Genomic DNA, 24,433 nt, shown 5'->3' with positions numbered 1-24,433 from the left:
CAACACAGCCAAAAATTTAAATTTTTAATTTAACTTAAAAAACTGTTTGACAGAATCTACTTAAGCTGAGTGTACACATACCCTATAAGCCAACAGTTCCACTCCTAGATATATTCCAAAGAGAAGTTTGCCCTTGTATTCACCAAAAATCATATAGAAGAATGGGTATCACATCACTATTTGTAACAGTCCCAACTGGAAATTCCCTAAATCCTATCAACAAAAGAAAGGATAAGTAAATTGTAGTATAATCACAATGGAACATTATATGCAATAAGAATGGACGATGATGACAATGTATAATAAAAATGTGGGTGACTCTCACAAACCTGACATTGGTGAGCAGATGAAAGTAGATGGAAAGAGTACATGCTTACATGAGATTCCATTTCTACAAAGTTCAAATGCACGGGGGGAAATTTATGGTGTTAAAAGTCAGGATAATGATTACTGTGGTGGGGGGTAGGGAGTAGCGTCTGGAAGGGGACACTAGGGGAGTGCTAGTAATGTTCTACTTGTTGGTGTGGGTAATGTGTCCCCTTTGTGGAAATTCATCAATTGTAGATAACTTGTATACTTTCTTCAATAACAACTTTTTTTAGGTAAAGGCTAGTCTCTTAGCAAAATCTGGTCTCACAAAATTCTTTTTTCACATAGAAACTAATTACAAATGGATTCACAGAAAAATAAGGGACTTCCCTGTGGTCCAGTAGTTAAGACTTTGTGCTCCCAGTGCAGGAGGCCCAGGTTCAATCCCTGGTCAGGGAACTAGATTCCACATACTGCAACTAAGACCCGGCACAGTGAAATAAATAAATATGGACTTTCGTGGTGGTGCAGTGGATAATAATCTGCTTGCCAATGTAGGGGACACAGATTTGATTTCTACTCTGGGAAGATTCCATATGCCAAGGAGCAACTAAGCCCATGTGCCAAAACTGCTGAGCCTGTGTGCTTAGAGCCTGTGCTTCGCAACAAGAGAAGCCACCACAATGAGAAGCCCTCATACCACAGTAAAGATTAGACCCCACTCACTGAAACTAGAGAACAGCCCACTCAAAAAGAAACAGAGACCCAGCGCAGCCGAAGATTAATCAAAAAAAGACATTACAAGACAAAGAAAACACACAGTATTATTTCATTTTGCTGAATGCAAATAATGCTTATGTCTGAATTATGGCTATTTATTTTCTCTTCATTGTTTCATTTTTTTTACAATGATAACAGGTTACTTATCGTAGAAAACACAAGTTTATTTTTTTAAATAAACTTTGATTAAATTAGGATATGATAACAAAGAGAGGGTTAACATTCAAGTCTTTTGACTCACTGCGTCCAAAACAAACCCTGGATGGGGCTCTGTTACTGCCTTGGTCCCAGTTAATCCCCAGAAGCTGGGGGCTTGTAAAGAAACATGGGGTGTGGTACAAGCAGGAAGGGTTCAAGGTCATCTGTACAGAAGGAAAGTAGAAGCTACCAGGACAGATGAGGACTTCTTGCCCTGGCTAGAACACCTAGACACACGCACCACCAAATTCCCTGCTCCACTCCTAACCCACGTGTCTGTCTCACCTCCTAGACTGACCATTCTCTCAAGTTCCCCCTTCCTGGGGCCTGTCTTTTCCGAATGTGACGTTTTAAGGAAACCCAGTGCCACATTTTTCCTTCTTCCCTCTTAGTTGATACCACTCAAGTACCCCATACAGCAGCTGCTCTGCATCATCTTAGCCCACCAATGTGACAGTCCCACCTGGAAGATTGACTCCTTCCCTCCCCTCATCAGAGAGTGTGCTCTGCCCTTTAATAAGCCTTATTTCCCCATGTGTGAATCAGACTAGGAGAACTAGAAAATCCCCCTTCAAGTGTGGAAAATAATATCCTAACCACCATGTGGAAGAACTGAGGTGTAAATGGCTTTCCTTTCTTATATAGCTCTAGAGAAACATTCTGTTCATCCTGCAAATCTAAAAGATAGAAAACTGAGCTTTATTTTTGGTACTATAAATTTTGTTATTAGACATGTCAAACTTGTGAAAAGTACCTAGCACACGGTCATCTCAGTAACTGCCTTATTAATAAATTATGGTTATTGAGCACTTATGTTTTTATCTCATCTAATCTTCACAAAAGCCGTAGAAAATAGGTCCTACTTATTCACTCAACAAATATATTTTGCATTCATTATGTGTCAAGCACTGTACTAAATGCTGGAGACATGAGCGTCAACAACAAAACCAATGTCCTTGCCTTCGTGGAGCTTACAGTTTGATGGGGAGATACATATTACACAAATTGATACAAAACTATAATTGAACAGGGTACTAAGATGGAGGGGGCTTCCCTGGTGGCTTGGTGGTAAAGAATCCGCCTGTCAATCCCCAGTCTGGGAAGGTCCCCTGGAGAAGGAAATGGCAACCCATTCCAGTATTCTTGCCTGGGCGATCCCATGGACAGAGTAACCTGGCAGACTACAGGTTAACCTGGCAGACTACAGAGTAACCTGGCAGTCCACGTTGTCAAAATAGTCGGACACGACTTAACTAAGAAACCAACAACTAAGATGGAGAGATATCTGGTGTGGAGAACCAGTGACAGGGAGATTAAGGAAGACTAACATGGAAGTGAAGTTTGAGCTGAGCCCTGAGAAATAAGCTTCAGTTCAGTTCAGTTCAGTTGCTCAGTCATGTCTGACTCTTTGCAACCCCATGAACTGCAGCACACCAGGCCTCTCTGTCCATCAACAACTCCCAGAGTCCACCCAAACCCATGTCCATTGAGTCGGTGATGCTATCCAACCATCTCATCCTCTGTCTTCCCTTTCTCCTCCTGCCCCCAATCCCTCCCAGCATCAGGGTCTTTTCAAATGAGTCTCGCATCAGGTGGCCAAAGTATTGGAGTTTCAGCTTCAACATCAGTCCATCCAATGAACACCCAGGACTGATTTCCTTTAGGATGGACTGGTTGGATCTCCTTGCAGTCCAAGGGACTCTCAAGAGTCTTCTCCAACACCTCAGTTCAAAAGCATCAACTCTTCGGCACTCAGCTTTCTTTATAGTCCAACTCTCACATCCATACATGACTACTGGAAAAACCATAGCCTTGACTAGATGGACCTTTGTTGGCAAAGTAATGTCTCTGCTTTTTAATATACTGTCTAATTTGGTCATAACTTTCCTTCCAAGGAGTAAGCGTCTTTTAATTTCATGGCTGCAATCACCATCTGCAGTGATTTTGGAGCCCCCTCAAAATAAAGTCAGTCACTGTTTCCACTATTTCCCCATCCATCTGCCATGAAGTGATGGGACTGGATGCCATGATCTTAGTTTTCTGAATGTTGAGCTTTAGGCCAACTTTTTCACTCTCCACTTTCACTTTCATCAAGAGGCTCTTTAGCTTTTCTTCACTTTTGCCATAAGGGTGGTGTCATCTGCATATCTGAGGTTATTGATATTTCTCCTGGCAGTCTTGATTCCAACTTGTGCTTTCTCCAGCCCAGCATTTCTCATGACGTACTCTGCATATAAGTTAAATAAGCAGTGTGACAATATAGAGCCTTGATGTACTCCTTTCCCTATTTGAAACCAGCCTGTTGTATGTCCAGTTCTAACTGTTGCTTCCTGGCCTGCATACAGGTTTCTCAAGAGGCAGGTCAGGTGGTCTGGTAGTCCCATCTCCTTCAGAATTTTCCACAGTTTATTGTGATCCACACAGTTAAAGGTTTTGGCATAGTCAATAAAGCAGAAATAGGTGTTTTTCTGGAACTCTCTTGCTTTTTTGATGATCCAGAGGATGTTGGCAATTTGATCTCTGGTTCCTCTGCCTTTTCTAAAACCAGCTTGAACATCTGGAAGTTCACGGTTCACATATTGCTGAAGCCTGGCTTGGAGAAGTTTGAGCATTACTTTATTAGCGTGTGAGATGAGTACAATTGTGCGGTAGTTTGAGCATTCTTTGGCATTGCCTTTCTTTGGGATTGGAATGAAAACTGACCTTTTCCAGTCCTGTGGCCACTGCTGAGTTTTCCAAATCTGCTGGCATTTGGGGGCAGGAGGAGAAGGGGACGACAGAGGATGAGACGGCTGGATGGCATCACGGACTCGATGAACATGAGTCTGAGTGAACTCCGGGAGATGGTGATGGACAGGGAGGCCTGGCGTGATGCGATTCATGGGGTCGCAAAGAGTCGGACACGACTGAGCGACTGAACTGAAGTGAACTGAACTGAGTGCAGCACTTTCACAGCATCATCTTTCAGCATTTAGGGCAAAAGGTCAGCGTCAAGTTACCAGAATGAAAGACCCCTTGGTGAGGGGAGCGCAGCTTGGAGACCATGGGGAGAGGGGTGGGGTGGGGCTGGGGCGTGAGCATTAATTCTATCTTAGATCTGTGGGATACCTGATGTCCAGAATCATTGTCCTAACCATTTCAACTTCTCTGGTACAGACTTAGGCGCGGCCTCAAGAAGCTGAAAATCCACATCTCACTTGTAAAGAAAAAGTTTTAAAGAAATAAGGATAGTGCATGTGATTTTACCGAAGTCTTCCGGGGAACGAAAGCGACCCTGGAGACTTCGAGGACTGGCCGACAGGAGCTAAAAACCCCCCCAGCCTCTCAGAATCAAAGAAGCACAGGCTTCACACATTAGCTCTGCTTTGCTCCGAGCTGTAGAGGTGAGGTAATCGAAGTAACTGACAAGAGTAACGGAGCTGGACGCTCACAAGACGCACTCTTCCTGCCCAGTATTGCGGCTGCGCGCGCGCCCCGTTCCGGAAGCGGAAGTGCACAAGAGGTCAGCGATAGTTTTCAAGATGGCGGCCCTCAATGTGCTGGTGTCCGGCTGCGGACGGTTTCTCAGAGGGCTGTTGACAGGCCCGACCGTGACCAGCTGGGCTAGGCCACCAGCCCGCTGGCTCAGGGAAGGTGAGTGCTGGGTCCTCGTGACCTCCTAGGGTTGAAGAGAAGAAACGATGGCTGCTTCTGCCCCCATGCGCCCCTCCCTCCCTTTCGCGCGATTCTGAAACGTCGGAGATGTTTGCGCTCCGGGAATGCTAGCAGTTTTCTTCCGAACCCTGATGCTATTTCCTTGATCTCTCACCCATCGTGAGTGACCTCATGGGTGGTGGCGGGGAGGGAGGCGAGGGGAATGAAGATCGGAGAGAAAGCCTTGCTTATTTAGGAGCAGAATAGAAACCTGTCCTAGGGTTCAGAAAAGTGTTTTGTTAAGGGCCTGGCAGTGCAAGAGACATAAGAGACATGGGTTCGATCCCTGGATCCGGAATATCCCCTGGAGGAAGGTATGACAGTTCACTCCAGTACTCTTGCCTGGAGAATCCTATGGACAGAGGAGCCTGGCAGGCTACAGTCCATAGGGTCACAAAGAGTCGGACACGGAAGCGACTTAGCACCTACGCACGCAGGCACTGGATGTTAATTCTCTATTCCATATTCTTCGAACCGCCGCCTCCTTCACTATAGAATTATTGCGCGATCAGGGAAGGTCAGCTGGATACCCTCCCCTGGGCCTCCTTTTCCAGTTTCTCATCTGAAATGCTATAATCTTATGGCAGGTTTCACTGCCCGAACCCTTAGTCTGAGAGGTGGAAGGTAAGGTGGAAAGGCCATTGAACAGCTAAAACAGGCATATCCTGGATGGTGGGTTTGCTTTTCATTTAGTCTGGAAAGGCAGCCTGACATTGAACTGAGAGCTTACTGAAGGCGAAGTGCTATACTTCAAACTGTCAAGGGGTTCCTGAGAAGTTAGGTTCTAATGAGATGATGCAGTACTCTCCAATAAATACAATTTAGGTATTAGGTATTTGGGGCTTCCTCGATGGCTCAGCGGGTGAAGAATCCTGCAATGCAGGAGACACGGGTTTGATACCCGGGTCTGGGAAGATTCCCTGGAGAAGGAAATGGCATCCCGCTCCAGTATTCTTGCTTGAAAAATCCTATGCACAGAGGAGCCTGCTGGGTACAGCCCACGGGATCCTAAAAGAGATGGACATGACTTAGCGACTAAGCACATGTTCAGAGAGATTTGGTTACTGGAAACAGCAAACTGAATTGGAAGTTTTCCTGAAGGGGGTGTGTCTTTAATAGGCTCATAAAAGGATGGAATCTGGCGGAAAATGGAAAGGTCTTTTCAGTACATAACCTTCCTTTGTGCACTGCTGGAAGCATGAAAGGATAAGTGATGTGCAAAGAAGTGTTTTTGTGTGTGTGTGTGTTTAAGACCTGGAGTAGCATATCCTTTAACTAAAGCTGAGATATATCCAGGGGAAAATAGTGATCATTGTGCCAAGGGAAGCATAAAAGTCCAAAAAAACAAAAAGAGCCTAACAAGGGGAGCATTGGATTTGTCTCAGAAAAAGTCTTTTGTAAGTTTTCAGTAGAATGGCAGATAAGGAATCCAGTTTGGGAAAATTAAAGAGAGAATTAATGAAGAAATGGAAATAGGTGTTTGAAGAATTTAGCTATGAAGGGAAGATGGAACATTTGCTAGAAAGAAAAACAAAATCCAGGTACTGCCTCCTTACCGCTGGATGAACTAATGCACTGATAAAGAAAGATGCCGAAGAGATCACGCTGATGGTAAAAAGGACTTGGAAAGTTGTTTCATGTGTTCCTATGCTGTAAAATAGGCATATGCCCATAGCTTTTTTTTTTTTTTTTTTTTTTTGACCGTGCCACTTGGCTTGTGGGATCTTAGTTCCCCAACCAGGGATCAAACTTGGATTCTTTGCAGTGAAAGCGCAGAGTCCTACTAAACACTGGGCCACCAGGGAATTCCATGCCTGTAACATTTTGATGGCATCTACCACGTGTCAAACATTAACAGCTACAATGCACATATCCATTTTGAAATTAGAAGTTGAAAACATTTCTTTGCCATGTTCCCAGAGGATAGGCAAAAGGAATAGTTTTGTTTTTTTTTACAAAGGAATATTTGAGATTTGAATTTTTCAGTTGGAGAGATGGCTATATGATGAGATGAATATTTGAAGTCTTCCTCACCATGAATACCTGCTAACTTCTCTGTGTTGCTGTCAGACCTAAAAGCCAAATAATTGAATTGATGTGATCTTACTTGAAGGCATTAGCTTAGCTTATACTTTTCTTGAGAACCACCTATCTCCAAAGCCTTTAAATTAAAAACAACACCAACAACTTTCTTTTGATATTCTATCCATTATGTGTAAAGCTAAAAGAATTACACATATAGCTAATTTTGACTGGTCCTGGCTGGCATATTTGAGGAATAATATTGTATAGATTTGGAAAAGACTCTGATGCTGGGAGAGATTGGGAGCAGGAGGAGAAGGGGACGACAGAGGATGAGATGGCTGGATGGCATCACTGACTCGATGGACATGAGTTTGGGTAAACTCCGGGAGTTGGTGATGGACAGGGAGGCCTGGTGTGCTGCGATTCATGGGGTCGCAAAGAGTTGGACACGACCGAGTGACTGAACTGAGCTGATTGTATACATAGAATTTAAAGTCACAGAGAGGGAGCTGGCGTCTTGCTGAAAACATTCAAGCATTTCTACTTTTCTGATACGATAGTACTCTTTAATTTTAGTCAGAGTTCTTGGGCACTCAGCACTACTGCTCCTGCCTGTAGAAGCTCTCTGTATGAAGCAGTGATTCTCAGTCAAGGGCAGATTGTTCTCTCAGGGACACTTGGCAATGTCCAGAGACATTTTTGGTCTTCACAGCTGGGTGTGTGGTGGTAGAAGCCAGGGATGCTGCTAAGCATCTTCCTGTGCACAGGACAGCCCCCCACAACAAAGAACCACCTGGCCTGAAATACCAGTCCTGCTGCTGTTGAGAAAGCCTGGTCTGATCTTTGACCAGACGGACATACAGAACCAAAAAAGATGATTATGGAAGAAGCAAGACTTAAGGGAAGGGAAAGAGTGGAAATTGTGATTTACTAAGTGCCTGCAGCAAGCACTCTGCCAGGTTTTCCACATACACTTTTCAGTCTTCTCAGCAGCCTCTAAGGGTGGGTATTACTGGCATTTTTACAAATGAAATCTGGTCCAGAGGTGTTCAGTAGCTGTGCCCAGCATCACACAGCTAGTAAGTGCTGGAGTCAGAAGTAGGGCCAGCAATCTTCCCTCTCCACCAGTGACACCACCTTGGTACTCCACAGCAGGGCTTCCCGGTGGCTCCCTTTCCTAAAAGCTCTTATCAGTTAACTTGCTGGAGTTGATTTCATGATTGGCACTGTAAGACCTAGCAGAGATAAGACCTTGTTCCTGCCTTGTCACTCTTAGAGCCGTTGTGAAGGAAAGCATTTAAAACAAGAGTAATAAACACATATGACTTTCTAAATGAGCAATAATGATCTGGCAGACCCTCAGAGCAGAGTGTGTTGAAAGAAGTAAAAGCTGAAGGGAATGTTTTTCTTCTTTTCCAGTTAGCTAAGGGAGCTTTCTGGAGGACCTAGCATTTCAGAAAAGGATGTGCCTTGCAGGATGGACAGCCCTGTAACTAAAAGCTTTGAGATAGAAGTGAGCAAGTTGGGGGCTTTAAAGAATTCAAAAGACATGGTCCAGAGTAACCTGCTAGTGGAAAGAGATTTTTGTGTAGCAGTGAGACTCCTTGTTTGAAGGATAGCGCAGAGGGAAGTTCCCTCAGGTCCAAGGGAAAAGGAAAGGGTAGGTGGTGAGAGAATCAGAAAACTTTTTTGTTGTTGTTGTTGAGCTTTGGAGTTTATTTCTTTTTAGAAAAAAAAGAGAAAATTTATAAGATGCAAAGGTCTCACATAATGTATTATCATGGACGACTGTTCTCTTTACATCCTAACATGAGCCCTGGCCTAGCCAGTGTTGGGAAAAACATGGACAGTGTGGCCGCATTTGGGACCCATCGTGGACACTCAGAAATACACCACAGGGTGAAAGGAGGACTCGATGACAAGTGACGTTGGGCCAGCCTGTTCCAAAAGCAAGCCGAGAATCAGAGGGACCAACGTGGCCTTCCTGAGGGGACCCTTGGGTGTGTTCCTTGCTGCCCTGTGCATGGGGCATCTTCCCCACCCTGGCAGCACCCATCTCCTCTATTAAGCCACAGCAGCAACAAAAAATGGAACGCTCCTTTGGTGGGTTTTTTGTGTGTGTTTTTGTAGGTTCCCAGTTTCTTATTTCCATCTTCCTTTTCAGGATTCAGGTCCAAGTCTTTAAAGTAGTATAGGTGCCTAGCATCTTTCATGAATTTTTCAGGATCCAGTTCTGCCCAATGATAATGCACTGCGTCCGGCCCACCTACGGCTCCCTCTCCAAGCACACGTCCCCCTCGGCCCCACTGCTGGCGCTGCGGTCTTCCTTGCGGGGAGTGCTTCTCTCTTTGCTTGACTCAGAAGGCCCTTTGGCTCTGGTTTTTTCTTTCCTCTGCTGCTGCTTTTCAAGCTTTGACAGCTGCTTCGGGTCGGAGGCAGCAGCACCAGGGGCTGGAGACTCCAGTTCTATGGTGACAGGCCCGTCGTTCTGAATGTGAACTTGCATGTAGGCACCGAACTTGCCATCTTTGATGAGCTCCGGCCTGTAGGCCTTGTGCAGCTGCTCCAGGAAGCCCTGGTAGAAGGACTCAGCCTGCTCTGCAGGCATGGCCAGGTGGAAGTCAGGCTTGTTCCCCTTGAGGACACACTGCAGGGTGAACTGGCTGACGCACAGCACCTCGTACTGCTTGTCCATCACGCTCTTCGACCAGTGTTTCCCACCTTCATCCTCAAACACACGCAGGTTTAAGATCTTCCGGACCATGTGCTCCAGTTCCTTCTGCGTATCTTCCAAGGAAATACCCAGCAACACGCAGATGCCCCGTCCAATGGTGCTTATCTGCTCTCCTCCAACTGTGACGCTGGCCCAGGTGACGCGCTGCACCACGGCCTTCATGGCGGCGGCTGCCGAGAATCAGAAAACTTTTGTGGCAGAGTTAAAGATGAGCAGAAGGGAGCAGTGCTTGAGGGAGGAAGAAGTTTGAGAAAAGTAGTCAATGGCCACACTTGCGAAGAGTGCTGTGTAGGATTGTTGGTGCTGCCTTGTAGCTACCTTGCCATTCAGTTACTCCATCCCTTCGTGCTCTGCTTGGGACTTGATTTCCATGGAGCCTTTCCAAGAAGGACATCGGTCCTCTGGGCACTTCTTGCAGGAGTTCCCTCCAGCTTTTGTCATTCATCTCCCCTCACTTCCTCCTTTACTAAACAGTTGGGCCTTTATCCTGCCGCAGTTCTCTGTGTCTGTTTGTGTGGCCATTGAGGTCTTTTTGCCTCACTGCAATCTCACTGCGATGCTGTTTGCTCTAAACTTACAATTCAGTTATCTTGGACTCCATCCTAGGTGAGTATTTACTGAAGTACTCAAAGGACCTCTTTACGAGGCATGGACTTTATTAGAGTGAAGTTCCCATGCTTGGTTTAGTTCTCTTTTCTCCTCTAGGGCAAAGACTGTGTCTCCTCTTAGAGGGGAGCTCTCCACGGTGGGTGGAGCCCAGTCGTACACTCCACAGTTAATTAGCAAATGCCTTGCCTCCTGTGGCACAGATGATGTGATGTGTAAGATCTTGGCCCTTAATCTTGGTTTAGAAAACTGCTTCTTTAGTTTACTTGATCCAGCCACATCTCAGAACACAAGGGCAATTCCATCTTTTTCTAAACAAGTTTTCAGTCAGTGACTAATGGTCTCCTGTTATTCCAGCTTTTCTTAACCACCCCCACTTCTCTTGAATGGAGAGGAGGCCAGGGACAAAATGGATCTCAGGTTTTGTTTGGTTTTGACATGTTTTTGTATGCATGCTGAAAAGCAATACTGTTTTGATTCCTATCTCTGTTTTGAGAGGCCTGCAATCTACTAGGGCCTCTTCAGGCTCCAGTGGGCCCTCAGCCCCTGCACTGAGATACCACCCTGATCAGTCTCAGATCTATATGAGTTCTCAAGTCATTCCTCCTCATTTGACAAATTGTCTCTATGAGATAAGCATCTGCCTATTGTTTTACCCGCTAACTTATAGTGAGATGATTCACTGGCTCAGAGTTGCTGTGTGGGGAGCTTATGAATAGTGGAGCTTGCCATGGACTTTGATCTCTCTTCCAGGGGCCAGTGGGATGACTTCAGGGTTTGGTTCTTTGCCGGGAGTGATGTGTGTTTTGCTCGACTTGTTTACCTCATGGTTAGGACCCAAGTGCCTCCACAGAGAGGGGAAGCACATGTTGGTCTGCTTCACTTCAGGGCGCTGATCTCACGCCGACTCAAGTGATTCCGGAGTAGGTCTCTCCTTTTGTTTCCTATCGGGATTCTTAAAAACCTGTGCTGCCCCCCTCACCTGCTGTTACTCAGACTGGGTCATCCTCCGCCCCTCTTCCAACTTGGTTTTTGCAGATTTGCAAAGTTTCCTGGGTGCCCAGCTGGGCTAGGTCTCAGCCCTCCTGCCCCGATGCTCTTGTAAGCTGACGCAGCACAGTGACCATCCCCCTGGAGATGTGCTGGCCTCCAGACTGAGTACCAGGTTGAGTCTCACCCACATCCCGTTTAGGCTGGTCTCTTGGGAACAAGTAGATCTGTACGTGGGGTGACGCATTTTGTCTTAGGGAGAGAAGCTTAGTTTGTCTTTGAGTTGATTAGTAACTATAGTGTTCTCTGGAGAAAGCCTCAGGGCCTTTCTGGCCAGTTGTCACTCCCTTGTGTGTGTGGAGTCGCAACTGAGGGGCTCTCAGGTTGGTTGTTTGGAGTAATGGGTCTTTATGAATGGCCGTGCCCAGAAAACGAATAGGGGATAGTTCCAGGCAGTCTGGGTCGAATTTGGTGTCAGTCACAGAGCCCGGTGATCACAGATGCTGCCCTGGGCCTCCAGGTGGGTTCGAGTTGCCTCACTTTTTTTTTCTTAGCCTCTCTGTTTTTACTGCTTATTTTTATTGCAAAAGAAGTACATGTTTATTTTAGAAACTTTAGAAAATCACCTCCTGCCACCACTGAGGGAAAACCAGTCTTACCATTTAGGTACATAGCTGCAGGGGTCTGTGAGCTTCCTGTAATCCGTGTCTAATTGTGTGTACACCGAGGGACGTGTTTCTAGGGCGAGGTCCGTAACTTTGATTAGATTCACAAAGTTAACCTTGGGTTCTTTCTAATCTGTACTGCTTCTTTCCTTGACTAGAGCTGAGTAGAACTAATTGCGGTAACCAAGCTGCTGTTAAAATATGGTTTTAGCATTTGGGGAGACCATTTGCAGCCTAGCTATAGCTGTGTGCACTCGCATTTTCTGTTATGGTAGTTAGCAGTCAGAAGGGCATCGCGACCAATATTTTGCTCCCTAGCGTTTATGGAGCATCTGCAGTGTGCCAGTTCCTGTGCCAAAAGCCACGGCTTCTCTCTTTCCAAAGAAACTGGGCGACCATGGGAGAATCTCCAAGAACCTTCTGTTTGATTTTATTTGCCAAATGTGGGTTATGAGCTTGGTTCTCCCTTAGGATATTGCTGAAGTTGTCTTTCTGCATCCTGGTTAAATAAGAGGACATAAGTACAGCCTGACATACATGCAATGAAATTGTTTTGCCCTTGGGTTCTTTTCTGACTGCCTGTCTCCTAAATAGGCGAAGAGCTGAGGGAGTCCCTCTCAGGATGGCTCTGCAGTCCTCTCTTTGAAATTCTGCCCCAACCCCAACCCCGTACCTGCAGGCCCCTCGTTCCTGTCACTCTTCCCTCTCCAGTGTGGATAACAAAATGCATCCCTGCAGGGAGGAGAGATAGCTGCCTTTGTACAGGTTTAACACAAGGCTCTCAAGATGTTCTCAGAGTGAACTGATCTCATTATTACCCATTGTGGGGCCCCTGGGTGCTGCATCTTAGATTCAGACTGGTCAAGGTCAGGAACCACATTTGTCTGGTTTCTCTTCATGAAAGAACACATACAGTGGGTACTTTTGAAGGTCTTTTTATGGCCTCTGTCCACCCCCAACCCCTCAGCTCTTAGGCCATGATTGCTAGCCACAGTAGGGCAAGATCTTGCCAAGTACCTTGGATGGAACCAAGATAAATCTTGGCTCAGAAAGGCAGAAACAGTGTGAAGACCCTTAATCTCAGAGGTGACTGATACGGGCATCTGGATTTGCCCCCACCCAGCCTGCAGGAAAAGTGAGAGTGCAAGTCGCTCAGTCCGGTCTCTTTGTGACCCCATGGACTGTTGCCTACCAGGCTCCTCTGTCCATGGAATTCTCCAGGCCAGAATGTTAGAGTGGGTAGCCTTTCCCTTCTCTAGGGGATCTTTCCAACCCAGGGATCAACCCAGGTCTCCCGCATTGCAGGCAGATTCTTTACCAGCTGAGCCACCAGGGAAGCCCAAGAATACTGGAATGGGTAGCCTATCCCTTCTCCAGCAGATCTTCCCAACCCAGGAATCAAATTGGGGTCTCCTGCTTTGCAGGAGCCCTTACGTTTTGGGCTTCCCCAGTGTCTCAGCAGTAAAGAATCTGCCTGTAGTGTAGGAGCCACAGGAGACATGGGTTCAGTCCCTGCGTCGGGAAGATCCCCTGGAGGAGAAATGGCAACCCACTCCAGTATTCTTGCCTGGAGAATCCCCATGGACAGAGGAGCCTGGTGGGCAACAGTCCATGGGGTCGCAAAGAGTTGGACACGACTGAAGCACCTGAGCACTGTTCTGCACAGCCTGCTGGGCACAGAGCCGGGCCCTGGGCGGCAAACCCTGCACCCCCCGAGTGGAGGCCATGGGAGGCGCAGACAGAGCGCTTCATCTTCGTTCATGTGTAAGGTTTGAGCTATTGTTTAAAACGCCTGTTCCTTATTAAATGGCTGACCTAATGTTTCCCCTTTATCTCTGTAGTGGTGGAGATCCAAGAAGGGAAGACGACTATAGTAAGTATTGTCGAGCTGGCCACTTCCAACCTCTGTACCACTTGGAGCTGCCTGGCTCCTCTGAGAAGAGGGTAGGAGCCCCAACTGGACTGGCTTCAGGATTTGCTCCCTCTGTGACCATAAATCCCGCATCTACTATTTTCAACCTGTGTGCGGGAGTGTGGTTAATCAGGAACAGTCGCTGTGTTGGACTGAGGCATCTGTTACTTGATTAGAGTGGTCTTTTGTATGACACGGGCTCAGAAGTATTTGCTGCTATGTTTTTTGGCGGGCAATAAGTCAGTTTTCCAAAGGGGAAACTAAGGCAATGGCAAGGCTAGAAAGAGTAAGTTGACCCCAGGCCAGGAGCCTGGATCTGTCTCTTTCCTTTCTGGCTAGAATGACTAAGCTACTCCTTCAGTGAGGCTGTGAGGAGGTGACACTTTCTGGGCCCTGGGCTCATAGCTGGCGCCCTGGCTCATCTGGTGGTGAGAAAGCTAGACGCTTTTTCATCCCCTCTACTCCTCCCCCAACCCCCACCCTCGCTGGGCCCATCTCACCTCCCGTCCTCAGGGAGTCATGGGGCCTAGATTATCCTATAATCCCTAAAAGACAACGTTGTTTTCACATGGCCTTCTGTGCCTCCCAAGAAATCCTCAACCACTCCACAGAGTTCCCAGAAGCCTCTGTGGCTTCCATGTCAACCAGGGATTTAACCCTCTGGCAGCTAGCCATGCACGGCCCTCCCCAAGGCCTTCTTATCCCCAGGACAAGCCCTTAGGGTTCCCTCTTTGGGTCTTCCCCAGAAGGCTCCCTCTCAATCTTTATACTTGAGGTTAAGACCTCAAGGCAGTTCTTTCTAGGGACTCCCATCCCTTTAAGAATAGTTCCCTTATCCCAAACTGAAACAAGCGTTCACCCTGGAAACTCCATGCTGGTGGAGAGAAACTCATTGGGTTTCTCTGTGTGCAGAGTGTTTTTCCTGTGGGGCATGAATTTGCTATTTGTGGAACGAACTCAGAGGCATGTGGTCCCATGAGAGCCCTTGGGGAGGGAGCCTAGCCATGCCTGGAGAGGCAGTGCCATGGCTGACTTTGGGTATTACTTATTGTCAGAGTCTCACTTCTTCATCAGTAAAATAAGATCATGAATCTGCCCTCACTAGGCTGTGGAGTTAAATGAGATGATCCATGTGGACCATTATCAGCACAGAGCCAGGCCTGTAGTGGGGAGTGTGTAAATGTTAGCTCTCCCCACCCAGGCCCACTTTGACCCCCTCCCAAGACCTTCCATGCACCTGCCCATTTTCCCGAGCTCTTGGCTCCATTTCTGGCATCGCTGGGGTGGCATTGCTGGAAAGGCAGTAACAGCACCCTGTGCAGCCAGCTTCTTTGTCTTTTGCCACTTCTCCCCTGGGAGAGTTCCTTCCCTCCCAAAGCCTCTCAGACTTGGCCCAGCCTCACTCTCATAATCCGTGGCCTCAATTCAGCAAGGCTGTCTAACCTCCCCCTCCTGCAATTGGAGCTGACGCCCAGGTCACTGTTTTATTGCGCTTAGTCTCTCCAAGGCTGTGTCACAGGACACAGCAGCCATGGCGGAGGTCACTTCACACGTGGCCCAAGTGGGGTGTGAAAGGTGTCATCCAGAGTGCTGAGAGGAAGCAGCCAGGGGACTGTGTCCCCCGCTCTGTGTTTTTAGAGGGGAGGAGGGTGTGTGCACACAGTTGTCTGCTCGTGTAGGGCTAGACCAGGTTTCTTAGCCCAGCACTATTGGTGTTTTAGATGGGCTGGTTCTCTGCTCTGGGGGCCTGTGCTGTCTGTCATAGGATGCTTATTAGCAGCTTCCCTGCTAGGGGCTTCTGTTAGGTCCATACCATTTCTGTCCTTTATCGAGCCCATCTTTGCATGAAATGTTCCCTTGGTATCTCTAATTTTCTTGAAGAGATCTCTAGTCTTTCTCATTCTGTTCTTTTCCTCTATTTCTTTAGATTGATCACTAAAGAAGGCTTTTTTATCTCTTCTTGCTATTCTTTGGAACTCTGCATTCAGATGCTTATATCTTTCCTTTTCTCCTTTGCTTTTCACCTCTTTTCTTTTCACAGCTATTTGTAAGGCCTCCCCAGACAGCCATTTTGCTTTTTTTGCATTTCTTTTCCATGGGGATGGTCTTGATCCCTGTCTCCTGTACAGTGTCACGAACCTCATTCCATAGTTCATCAGGCACTCTATCTATCAGATCTAGGCTCTTAAGATGGGCTCGATAAAGGACAGAAATGGTATGGACCTAAGAGAAGCAGAAGATATTAAGAAGAGATGGCAAGAATACACAGAACTGTACAAAAAAGATCTTCACGACCCAGATAATCACGATGGTGTGATCACTCATCTAGAGCCAGACATCCTCGAATGTGAAGTCAAATGGGCCTTAGAAAGCATCACTACGAACAAAGCTAGCGGAGGTGATAGAATTCCAGTTGAGCTGTTTCAAATCCTGAAAGATGATGCTATGAAAGTGCTGCACTCAGTATGCCAGCACATTTGGAAAACTCAGCAGTGGCCACAGGACTGGAAAAGGTCAGTTTTCATTCCAATCCCAAAGAAAGACAATGCCAAAGAATGCTTATACCGCACAATTGCGCTCATCTCACATTCTAGTTAAGTAATTCTCAAAATTCTCCAAGCCAGGCTTCAGCAATACGTGAACCGTGAACTTCCAGATGTTCAAGCTGGTTTTAGAAAAGGCAGAGGAACCAGAGATCAAATTGCCAACATCCGCTGGATCATGGAAAAAGCAAGAGAGTTCCAGAAAAACATCTATTTCTGCTTTATTGACTATGCCAAAGCCTTTGACTGTGTGGATCACAATAAACTGTGGGCAATTCTGAAAGAGATGGGAATCCCAGACCACCTAACCTGCCTCTTGAGAAATCTGTATGCAGGTCAGGAAGCAACAGTTAGAACTGGACATGGAACAACAGACTGGTTCCAAATAGGAAAAGGAGTACATCAAGGCTGTATATTGTCACCCTGCTTATTTAACTTATATGCAGAGTACATCATGAGAAACGCTGGACTAGAAGAAACACAAGCTGGAATCAAGATTGCCGGGAGAAATATCAATAACCTCAGATATGCAGATGACACAACCCTTATGGCAGAAAGTGAAGAGGAACTAAAAAGCCTCTTGATGAAAGTGAAAGTGGAGAGTGAAAAAGTTGACCTAAAGCTCAACATTCAGAAAACGAAGATCATGGCATCCAGTCCCATCCCTTCATGGGAAATAGATGGGTAAACAGTGGAAACAGTCTCAGACTTTATTTTGGGGGGCTCCAAAATCACTGCACATGGTGACTGCAGCCATGAAATTAAAAGACGCTTAATCCTTGGAAGGAAAGTTATGAGCAACCGAGATAGCATATTCAAAAGCAGAGACATTCCTTTGCCGACTAAGGTCCGTCTAGTCAAGGCTATGGTTTTTCCAGTGGTCATGTATGGATGTGAGAGTTGGACTGTGAAGAAGGCTAAGGGCCGAAGAATTGATGCTTTTGAACTGTGGTGTTGGAGAAGACTCCTGAGAGTCCCTTGGACTGCAAGGAGATACAACCAGTCCATTCTGAAGGAGATCAGCCCTGGGATTTCTTTGGAAGGAATGATGCTAAAGCTAAAACTCCAGTACTTTGGCCACCTCATGCAAAGAGTTGACTCATTGGAAAAGACTCTGATGCTGGGAGGGATTGGGGGCAGGAGGAGAAGGGGACGACAGAGGATGAGATGGCTGAATGGCATCACGGACTCGATGGACGTGAGTCTGAGTGAACTCTGGGAATTGGTAATGGACAGGGAGGCCTGGCGTGCTGCGATTCATGGGGTCGCAAAGAGTCGGACACGACTGAGCGACTGAACTGAACTGAACTGGACCCATCCCCACCCCACCTCACCCACGTGGGGACGATCAGAATTGTTTCATTGTCTGGTGTCCCCTGGAGGCCAAATCATGCCTGGTTGTAGACTTACCTGTGTTAGAGCTGGAAACTGCTAAGAAGGATATGCCGGATAAAGGGTGAGACTTCCTTTGGACTACACATCCCTGGGCAGTTTGAAACTTTTTACCATGTCCATGGATTACTTTTTCCCAAAGCAGGGAGAGGGAAGCATAAAGCTCTGGAGTTTTTGTCTTTTTGAGGATGGAAAGCTAGCATGCAGCAGATACAACACACCTCTCCTCTTGCCACCAGCATTAAGTTCAGTTTCTATTACCCTCACAGGTCACCAAGCCCAGCTCTGTGGCCACCTGAGACCCAGTGTCCAGCAGCCGTGTTCAGGCAGAGAGGCCCATTAACTGCTCCCCCAAGGCCTCTAGAGAGGAAGCCTCACCAGCTTTTGGGGGTTCCTCAAGGATCGGGGTCTCCACACAACTCTCCCCCTCATCAGCTCTCTTTCTCTGCCTCCTAGATTGAAGGCCGAATCACAGGGACTCCCAGGGAAAGTCCAAATCCCCCCAACCCCTCTGGCCAATGCCCCATCTGCCGCTGGAACCTGAAGCACAAGTATAGCTATGAGGTGAGTCTGCGCATCTCAGAGCTCCGTTTCCCGCGGGCTTAACAGGCGTCTCACGGAGCCACCAAGACAGAAGCATTGTGTCCAGCGGCTCTCAACGCTGAGTCTCGGGGGAGCTTTAAAAATGCTCAGACCCCACGCCTAGATGATTCTGCTGGCTTGGGATGGAGCCTGGCCATCATTATTTTTTAAAGCTCCCCAGGTGATTATAATGTGCGCCAGGGTGGAGAGTCCCTGACTCAGTTCCTGGTCTGGTTGCAGGCAGCTCAGACCACCAGGGCCCTGGAGCCCAGTCTCGTAGGGCTGTGTTCCTGAGGGATGGAATCAGTCTGGGCTTGGTTTTCCTCCTTGTGTAATGAGGGTGTGTCTTGAGAGTCCTCACTGTGATCTGAGGGCACTTCACTCTCTTCCCACACTGGAGCTACAGGGACCCCTGTTTGTTGTAGCTCTTCCAGAGCTGTCGTTTCACGGAGAGATGATGAGAGCAAACAGTGGTAGGGGCATAATTCACTTTGTTTTCACAATATCCTGGTGAAGCAGGTACTGTTTTCCTCCTTGTTTTACAGATGAGGCAATGTGAGGCATGGCAAAGTTAATGCACTCGCCTCAGATCACATAGCTAGTAAGTATCAGAGCTGGGATGCACTCTGGGGTATGAAACCCAGGCAGAGCCGCCAGTCCCAGCTGCTATTCTGCATCATATCTGGAGATGAGGCGGGCCTAGGGGATGGACACAGCCCTGGAGAAATACATACTTGTCCTTCAGAGTCCTGCTGGTGGCATTAAGCACCCTATTTTTAGGTTTCAGGTGATTCAGGCTGTGGGCCAGTTTGACCTGCATGTTGTCCCTGTGCCCCTCTGTGGAATGGGATGACTAAGGGCAGAGATCCCGGTCAGGTGGTGAGAGCAGGAAAGGCCACATGCCCATGGGATCTGAACAGAACAACCCAACTAATCTCCTGGGCTGGGAGCCTTGGCCTCACGCCACCCCAGGGTGGGGGGGTGGCGGTATTCTTTCACCCTATCCCCGCCCTTTTGCTGATGGCCACTTGGAGTAACAGGGAACTTGCAGGCCACAGGCAGTGCTCTCAGCTTCTTGTGACATGGAAGTTTGTCGGGTCCTGGCCATACCTAGGATCCCAGCTGTGGATGGGGAGGGGAACCCACACCTGCCTGACCACTGCGGAGTACTCTTCCTACCAGCCGTTTCCAGGAAATGGACTTGGTTCTGTTTATCAAGCAGAAGAAATCCAATCCCCTCCAAGGTAAAGGCTGGAGAAGTTGTTTTCCTTTTCACCCCTTTCCGCTCAGGACAGCGCCACTCTGAGCTGCAGAGAGCTGTCAGCCTCCTTGGCAGCCTGCAGTGGGGGCAGCGCTGGGGCTGTGAGCCCCGTGTATTATCCCCAGATAATCCAGTCCAAGTTCTTTTCATCAGATTCTGAGGATTACGGGGGTGGGAATTGGGGGCCTGGGTCCCCCAGGAGCTGACCAGTGATTAAAGCAAATCTACAGTTATACAGTGAGGCGCCTGCCAGGGCAGCGAATCCATGTGAGGACCAGGACTGTGGAGGCAGGCATGTCAGGCCCCTGGGGTGGTGTGGGAGACTTTTTCTTTAACCGTTGCCATCCTGTGAGAGTTGAGAGGGGACTTGCTCTCTCTGGATGCTGTCTTTGTTTATCATTATTTCCTTGACTCATCCAAAGCAGTCTGATGGTTCAAAGGAAGCCCAAGAATCCATTCCCATCTGGGCACAGGGGGCGTAGAAGATGTGGGATTTAGCTTCACAACTTGACCTTATCCTCCTCAGCTTATTGCTACCTGGTGCTTCGTTCAGAGGGCATGGCAGAAGGTGGAGGGGCTCTCTGCATGTCTTCTGGGCTGTGGCGTGTAGGCTGTCATATGTAGACTTTGGGGGCAGAAATGGTACAGGTCTTCCCTCTTGTGTGTAAATACATAACATACCCCCTATGCCACCCAAAGAAGATAACACACTTTTCATCACCAGGAGAGATACTGTGGGTGCATGATAGCTTGTTAACCTTCTTGAAAAGTTCCCCTTCTCTCACCAAGTCTGTCGGAAGACTGTCTCATAGAGGAGCTGAGAACTCTTGGGGTTGATAACCGGGCCAGGAAATCTTGCTAAGCTGGGATTGAACTTGTTGCAGTGGAGGCAGTGGGCCTGAGTGCAGAGCTCTGTGTGGAGGGAATGGTCTCAGGTCGCTTCTCAGGGTGGCGTCAGCCCCTTACAATGCTAGCCACAACAGTCTACCCTGCAGGCCACTTGGCCCTGGCGCCCTGGCAGCCAGCACCCGTCCACACGATCCTCCTCTCCTGTCTTCCGCTTCCGCTAGGATGTTCTGTTGCTCAGTCAGTTCATCCGGCCACATGGGGGCATGCTGCCCCGGAGGGTCACCGGGCTGTGCCAAGAAGAGCACCGCAAGATAGAGGAGTGTGTGAAGATGGCCCACCGAGCAGGTAAAGGGCCCTTGGGCAGAGGGGGCAGGGGGCTGTGGGCATCATTACACCTTCCACCCCTAGCTCCTCCTGAAAGAGCAGTGTGCGTCCAGAGACTGCATTATACTCGCCCCCCAATGCCAGCCTCCCACCCCCTTGGGCTTTCTGTTCAGCCCCCAGAGCTGCAGAGGGAGTACAGAGACCATCCTCTTAAATGCTTTTCCCTCCATTCAGGTCTGCTCCCAAATCACAGGCCCAAGCTTCCTGAAGGATTTGTTCCAAAGACCAGACCCCGACTGAACAGGTACACAGGCCTGGGCTGGGGAGGCCAGCTCCTGGAGCTCATCCTGCAACTCAGGAAAGCTGGAGCGCTCTGTCCCTTCCAGCCTGAACGCCACCCCCACCACCCAGTCAGTCCCACCACGGTGCACGCCTGTTACTCTCCCTCTGCCAGCCTCAGCGTCTGTCCTTGTCCCTCCCCAGCAGGGCACTTGGCCCAGGGGTAACAAGGGTAAGAAGATCTGCTGGTTGGGCATTAGAATGTGCTAATCCTCTGTTTATGACATCATACTGGGTTGCTATGGGAATGTCAGAGCAGTTCTACAAACTTTCAGTAATAGCACTGGGGTTATTAAAGGGCAAAGTGAGACTTTAGAAATAGAAATGGGAGGGCTATCTGGGGTAGGACCACGTATAGAGCTGTCAGATCATATACTATAAAACTTGAAGGCAGCATCCATGTAGACTAGATTCTGAATGTTCTCCCTAGAGTTGTACAGTTAACAACCTGCTCAGCTGCGTATGGCATCCCATGAGATCCTGAGGTTTTATGGAACAGGAGAAAAAGATTGATTCTAGAAAGATCCTAGAATCAATCAATCTGCCTTTCAGCCTGAGCAGGGTGTAGGAACAGGTTCCTGTCTAACACTCAAACAGCTGTCTCTGACATTACCACACTACACACTCCTAGAACTACAATACTGTCTTATTGAGAGTAGATCCAGGTCTGTAAAGTTGATGTTGGTGTTTCTTGTTCTCTCCTATCAACGGCCCTCCCTCCTTCAGCCTGTCCTAATGTCACTAGATCTGCACTCTTCGGGTGGAGCAAAGCAAGATCCCTCACCCCCAGCAAACCTCCTAGGCTGATCCCCCAACAGAACCCGGGAATGGAGGACGGAAGGCCAGGCAGATACCGGCTCTAGATTGCTGGGCCAGGGGTGCAGGGCCAGAGCTGGGTCTTCACGGACTCCTTGCCAGCACCCTGGCCCTTTGCCCATCTCCACCTGCACCTCCCGCGCTGCCAGCTGGGCCATCTGCCAGCAGCCCTGGGGGAACAGGACATATTAACTTCCTCTTGTCTTTCCCAAATATGCTGTGGACCATTTGGGAGTTGAGCCCACCCCCACTTCAACTTGTTAAGAGACAGCAGCAGGCCTGAGGATACAATCCATCCTGCCCTCAGCCTCTGAAGCAAAGCCAGGCTCCCTCCCGTATATCCGGTGTCCCTTAGTGTGACGCAGGATTGATGGTGTGTGGGGGCTCGTGGGGCTGCAAAAGGCCCTCCTGGGGAGGAGAGGGAGTCCTGGCTACAGCTAGGGACTTGACGATTGTCAAGCCGTGCCATCTCCTTCCCCGCCCCTTCCAGAGAGGTAGGAGGAAGGAGCTTGATTAGCAGGGAGCCTTGGTTCTTAGAGCTGGAGTAGTCCCAGAGTGCTGACCGGAGGCCCCAGCCCCTCCACAGCAGCTGCTTGCTCCTTGTGGCACAAGCATCAGGCCCAGGGCCAGCCGAAGCCCAGCTTCCCTGGGTCTCTCCAGGGTGGGAGGGACAAGGGTGGGCGGAGGGGTGCAATAAGGCAGCACCTCTGGAGAGCCTGCTGTGCTTCAGGATCTCCAATCCCAAGGAGCCTGCTTCCGCATCCCGCCTCCTCACCCACCCCTCTGAAGCCAGGGAGACACCAGCATAGGGCCCTGTCAGGTCCCAGCACCACCAGCCACAGCAGAGGCGGCTCTGGGGCCAGCTCACTGCACAGAGACCTCCCTGCTGGGGGGCTGACAGCCACCCAGTGGTCGTCAGAAGCCCTCTTGCCTGCCCACCTCGCACGTGGCGTGTAGTCCTACAGCTTTTACTTCCTCTCAGGACTCAGAAGACGGAAGTCCAGGGGAGCTCAGTTGAAATGTATACATTAGCAGTCACTTTTTCACTTTTTTTTTTTAACTTTTTCACTGTTATCTAAAAATTTTCAGCCATGGTTATTCATTTTTTTAATTAAAACTTCTCATGGGAGGGTCTCTAGAGGCACTGGGTTGAGCCCTAACCTAGTGGAAGCAGGGGAGGATCCTGGCCTTTGCCGAGGCTGAGCTTTCAGGACGAAGGGTGGGCCTCTGGATAGGATCCCAATTTCGTTCTGAACAGACTAAACCCCAGTCTTAGCCGGCATGAGCCACTCTTCCCGGAACTGTCAGGGCCTTGCCGTCCCCAAGGAGGCCAAAGGACTATGGGCGGCAGCCATCTTTCCCCTTCCCCGCTCATATTACATGAACCTTCCTGGCCTACGTCTGCACCCACGGGCCCTCACCCTTGGCTCCCATCATGGCCTGCTTGAGGGTCAAGGGTCAGGGGTCCTCTGCCAGTTATGGCTGCCCAGGCTTGTTCCCTGAGGGCTGGGGTGGCAGAGTGAGCCAAGTCGGGGAGAGGGAGGGATTCCTCCAGGCCCTTACATCAGCCTCTCCTCTCCCCACGACTGGGCCAGAGAGGGCCGATCTGCTCTCTGAGTAGCCTCTTCCTCTGCCTCCTCCCCCAGCAGATACCCACGCACACATTGGCAACTCATAAAGACAAGCGAGCACGTGGCCACACATGCGTGCGGCCGCCAGAGCCCAGCCCATCTGTTTACAGCACACCGGGCAGTTGCTCCCAGGAAAAGCCCCTTCTCCTCAAGAAAGGAAAGCTGGTGAAAGTATTTGGTTGACCAAGTGCAGCTTCGGCCCAAGGGGCCCATGCCCGTGGTCTCTGCCGCATCCTGGGCTGCCAGCCCTCATGGCTGCCTCCCATCCTCCCCTAACAGGTACCTGACCCGCTGGTCTCCCCGCTCCGTCAAGCCCATCTACAACAAAGGCCACCGCTGGAACAAGGTGCGCATGGCTGTGGGGTCCCCCCTCCTGAAGGACAACGTCTCCTACACGGGCAGGCCTTTGGTGCTGTATCACTGACTGAGAGCAGGGCCTCCTGAGAGCCTGAGCTCATCCTGCACTCCCACCCCATCCCACCAGGGCGGCCCGGCTCCTCCAGTGCAGATGGCACAGGAGGGCGGCAGGTCTGCTCCAGTGCCTGGGACCTGCACCACTACGGTGCTGGGCGCTGGCGGCAGTCAGGGCAGGCGACCCTGCGCAGCTGCGGTGGTCTCACGACTGGCCTGGGCTCAGGGCTGGGGCACCGGCCCTTTGTCTGAAGGAATATTATAAACCTGGCTTGTGCTCCCCCGCTGGGTGTGTGCTCACTGCTTGGGGAGCGCGGGGGGCTCAGCCCGTTTCTGGCCAGTCACTGCGCATTGAGTCACCGGGCTCTGGTGG

At 49.1% G+C, this 24,433-nt stretch overlaps 1 protein-coding gene and 1 pseudogene across 4 annotated transcripts; one reads left to right on the top strand and one right to left on the bottom strand.

Annotated features, from left to right (window-relative positions):
- Window positions 1-4,760: 4,760 nt before the first annotated feature.
- Window positions 4,761-24,344, top strand: MRPS18A (mitochondrial ribosomal protein S18A). 4 transcript variants are annotated; one of them, XM_069564601.1, is made up of 8 exons: window positions 4,799-4,920; window positions 13,842-13,873; window positions 18,304-18,411; window positions 18,975-19,030; window positions 19,481-19,673; window positions 20,761-20,884; window positions 21,098-21,167; window positions 23,929-24,344. In XM_069564601.1, exons 5-8 carry the CDS (start codon window positions 19,512-19,514, stop codon window positions 24,071-24,073), a joined length of 501 nt encoding a protein of 166 aa, XP_069420702.1. In that variant the 5' UTR covers window positions 4,799-4,920; window positions 13,842-13,873; window positions 18,304-18,411; window positions 18,975-19,030; window positions 19,481-19,511; the 3' UTR covers window positions 24,074-24,344. The 4 variants fall into 4 exon arrangements, with proteins under 4 accessions (XP_069420704.1, XP_069420701.1, XP_069420702.1 ...); XM_069564602.1 differs by lacking the exon at window positions 13,842-13,873; XM_069564600.1 differs by lacking the exons at window positions 18,975-19,030; window positions 19,481-19,673 and having other exon boundaries at window positions 4,773-4,920.
- Window positions 8,691-11,918, bottom strand: LOC138426007 (D-aminoacyl-tRNA deacylase 1 pseudogene; annotated as a pseudogene).
- Window positions 24,345-24,433: the final 89 nt, after the last annotated feature.

This window comes from Ovis canadensis, chromosome 20 (genome assembly GCF_042477335.2).
Source record: "Ovis canadensis isolate MfBH-ARS-UI-01 breed Bighorn chromosome 20, ARS-UI_OviCan_v2, whole genome shotgun sequence".
NCBI lineage: Eukaryota > Metazoa > Chordata > Mammalia > Artiodactyla > Bovidae > Ovis > Ovis canadensis.
This window is presented reverse-complemented; position numbering and strand designations above follow the sequence as displayed.

Excerpts from the sequence above, each read along its gene's own strand:
- MRPS18A (XM_069564600.1), top strand. The coding sequence starts at position 4,809 with ATGGCGGCCCTCAATGTGCTGGTGTCCGGCTGCGGACGGTTTCTCAGA. Across the intron at positions 4,921-13,841 it reads AGCCCGCTGGCTCAGGGAAG|TGGTGGAGATCCAAGAAGGG; the intron begins GTGAGTGCTGGG and ends TTATCTCTGTAG. Across the intron at positions 20,885-21,097 it reads GAAGATGGCCCACCGAGCAG|GTCTGCTCCCAAATCACAGG; the intron begins GTAAAGGGCCCT and ends CCCTCCATTCAG.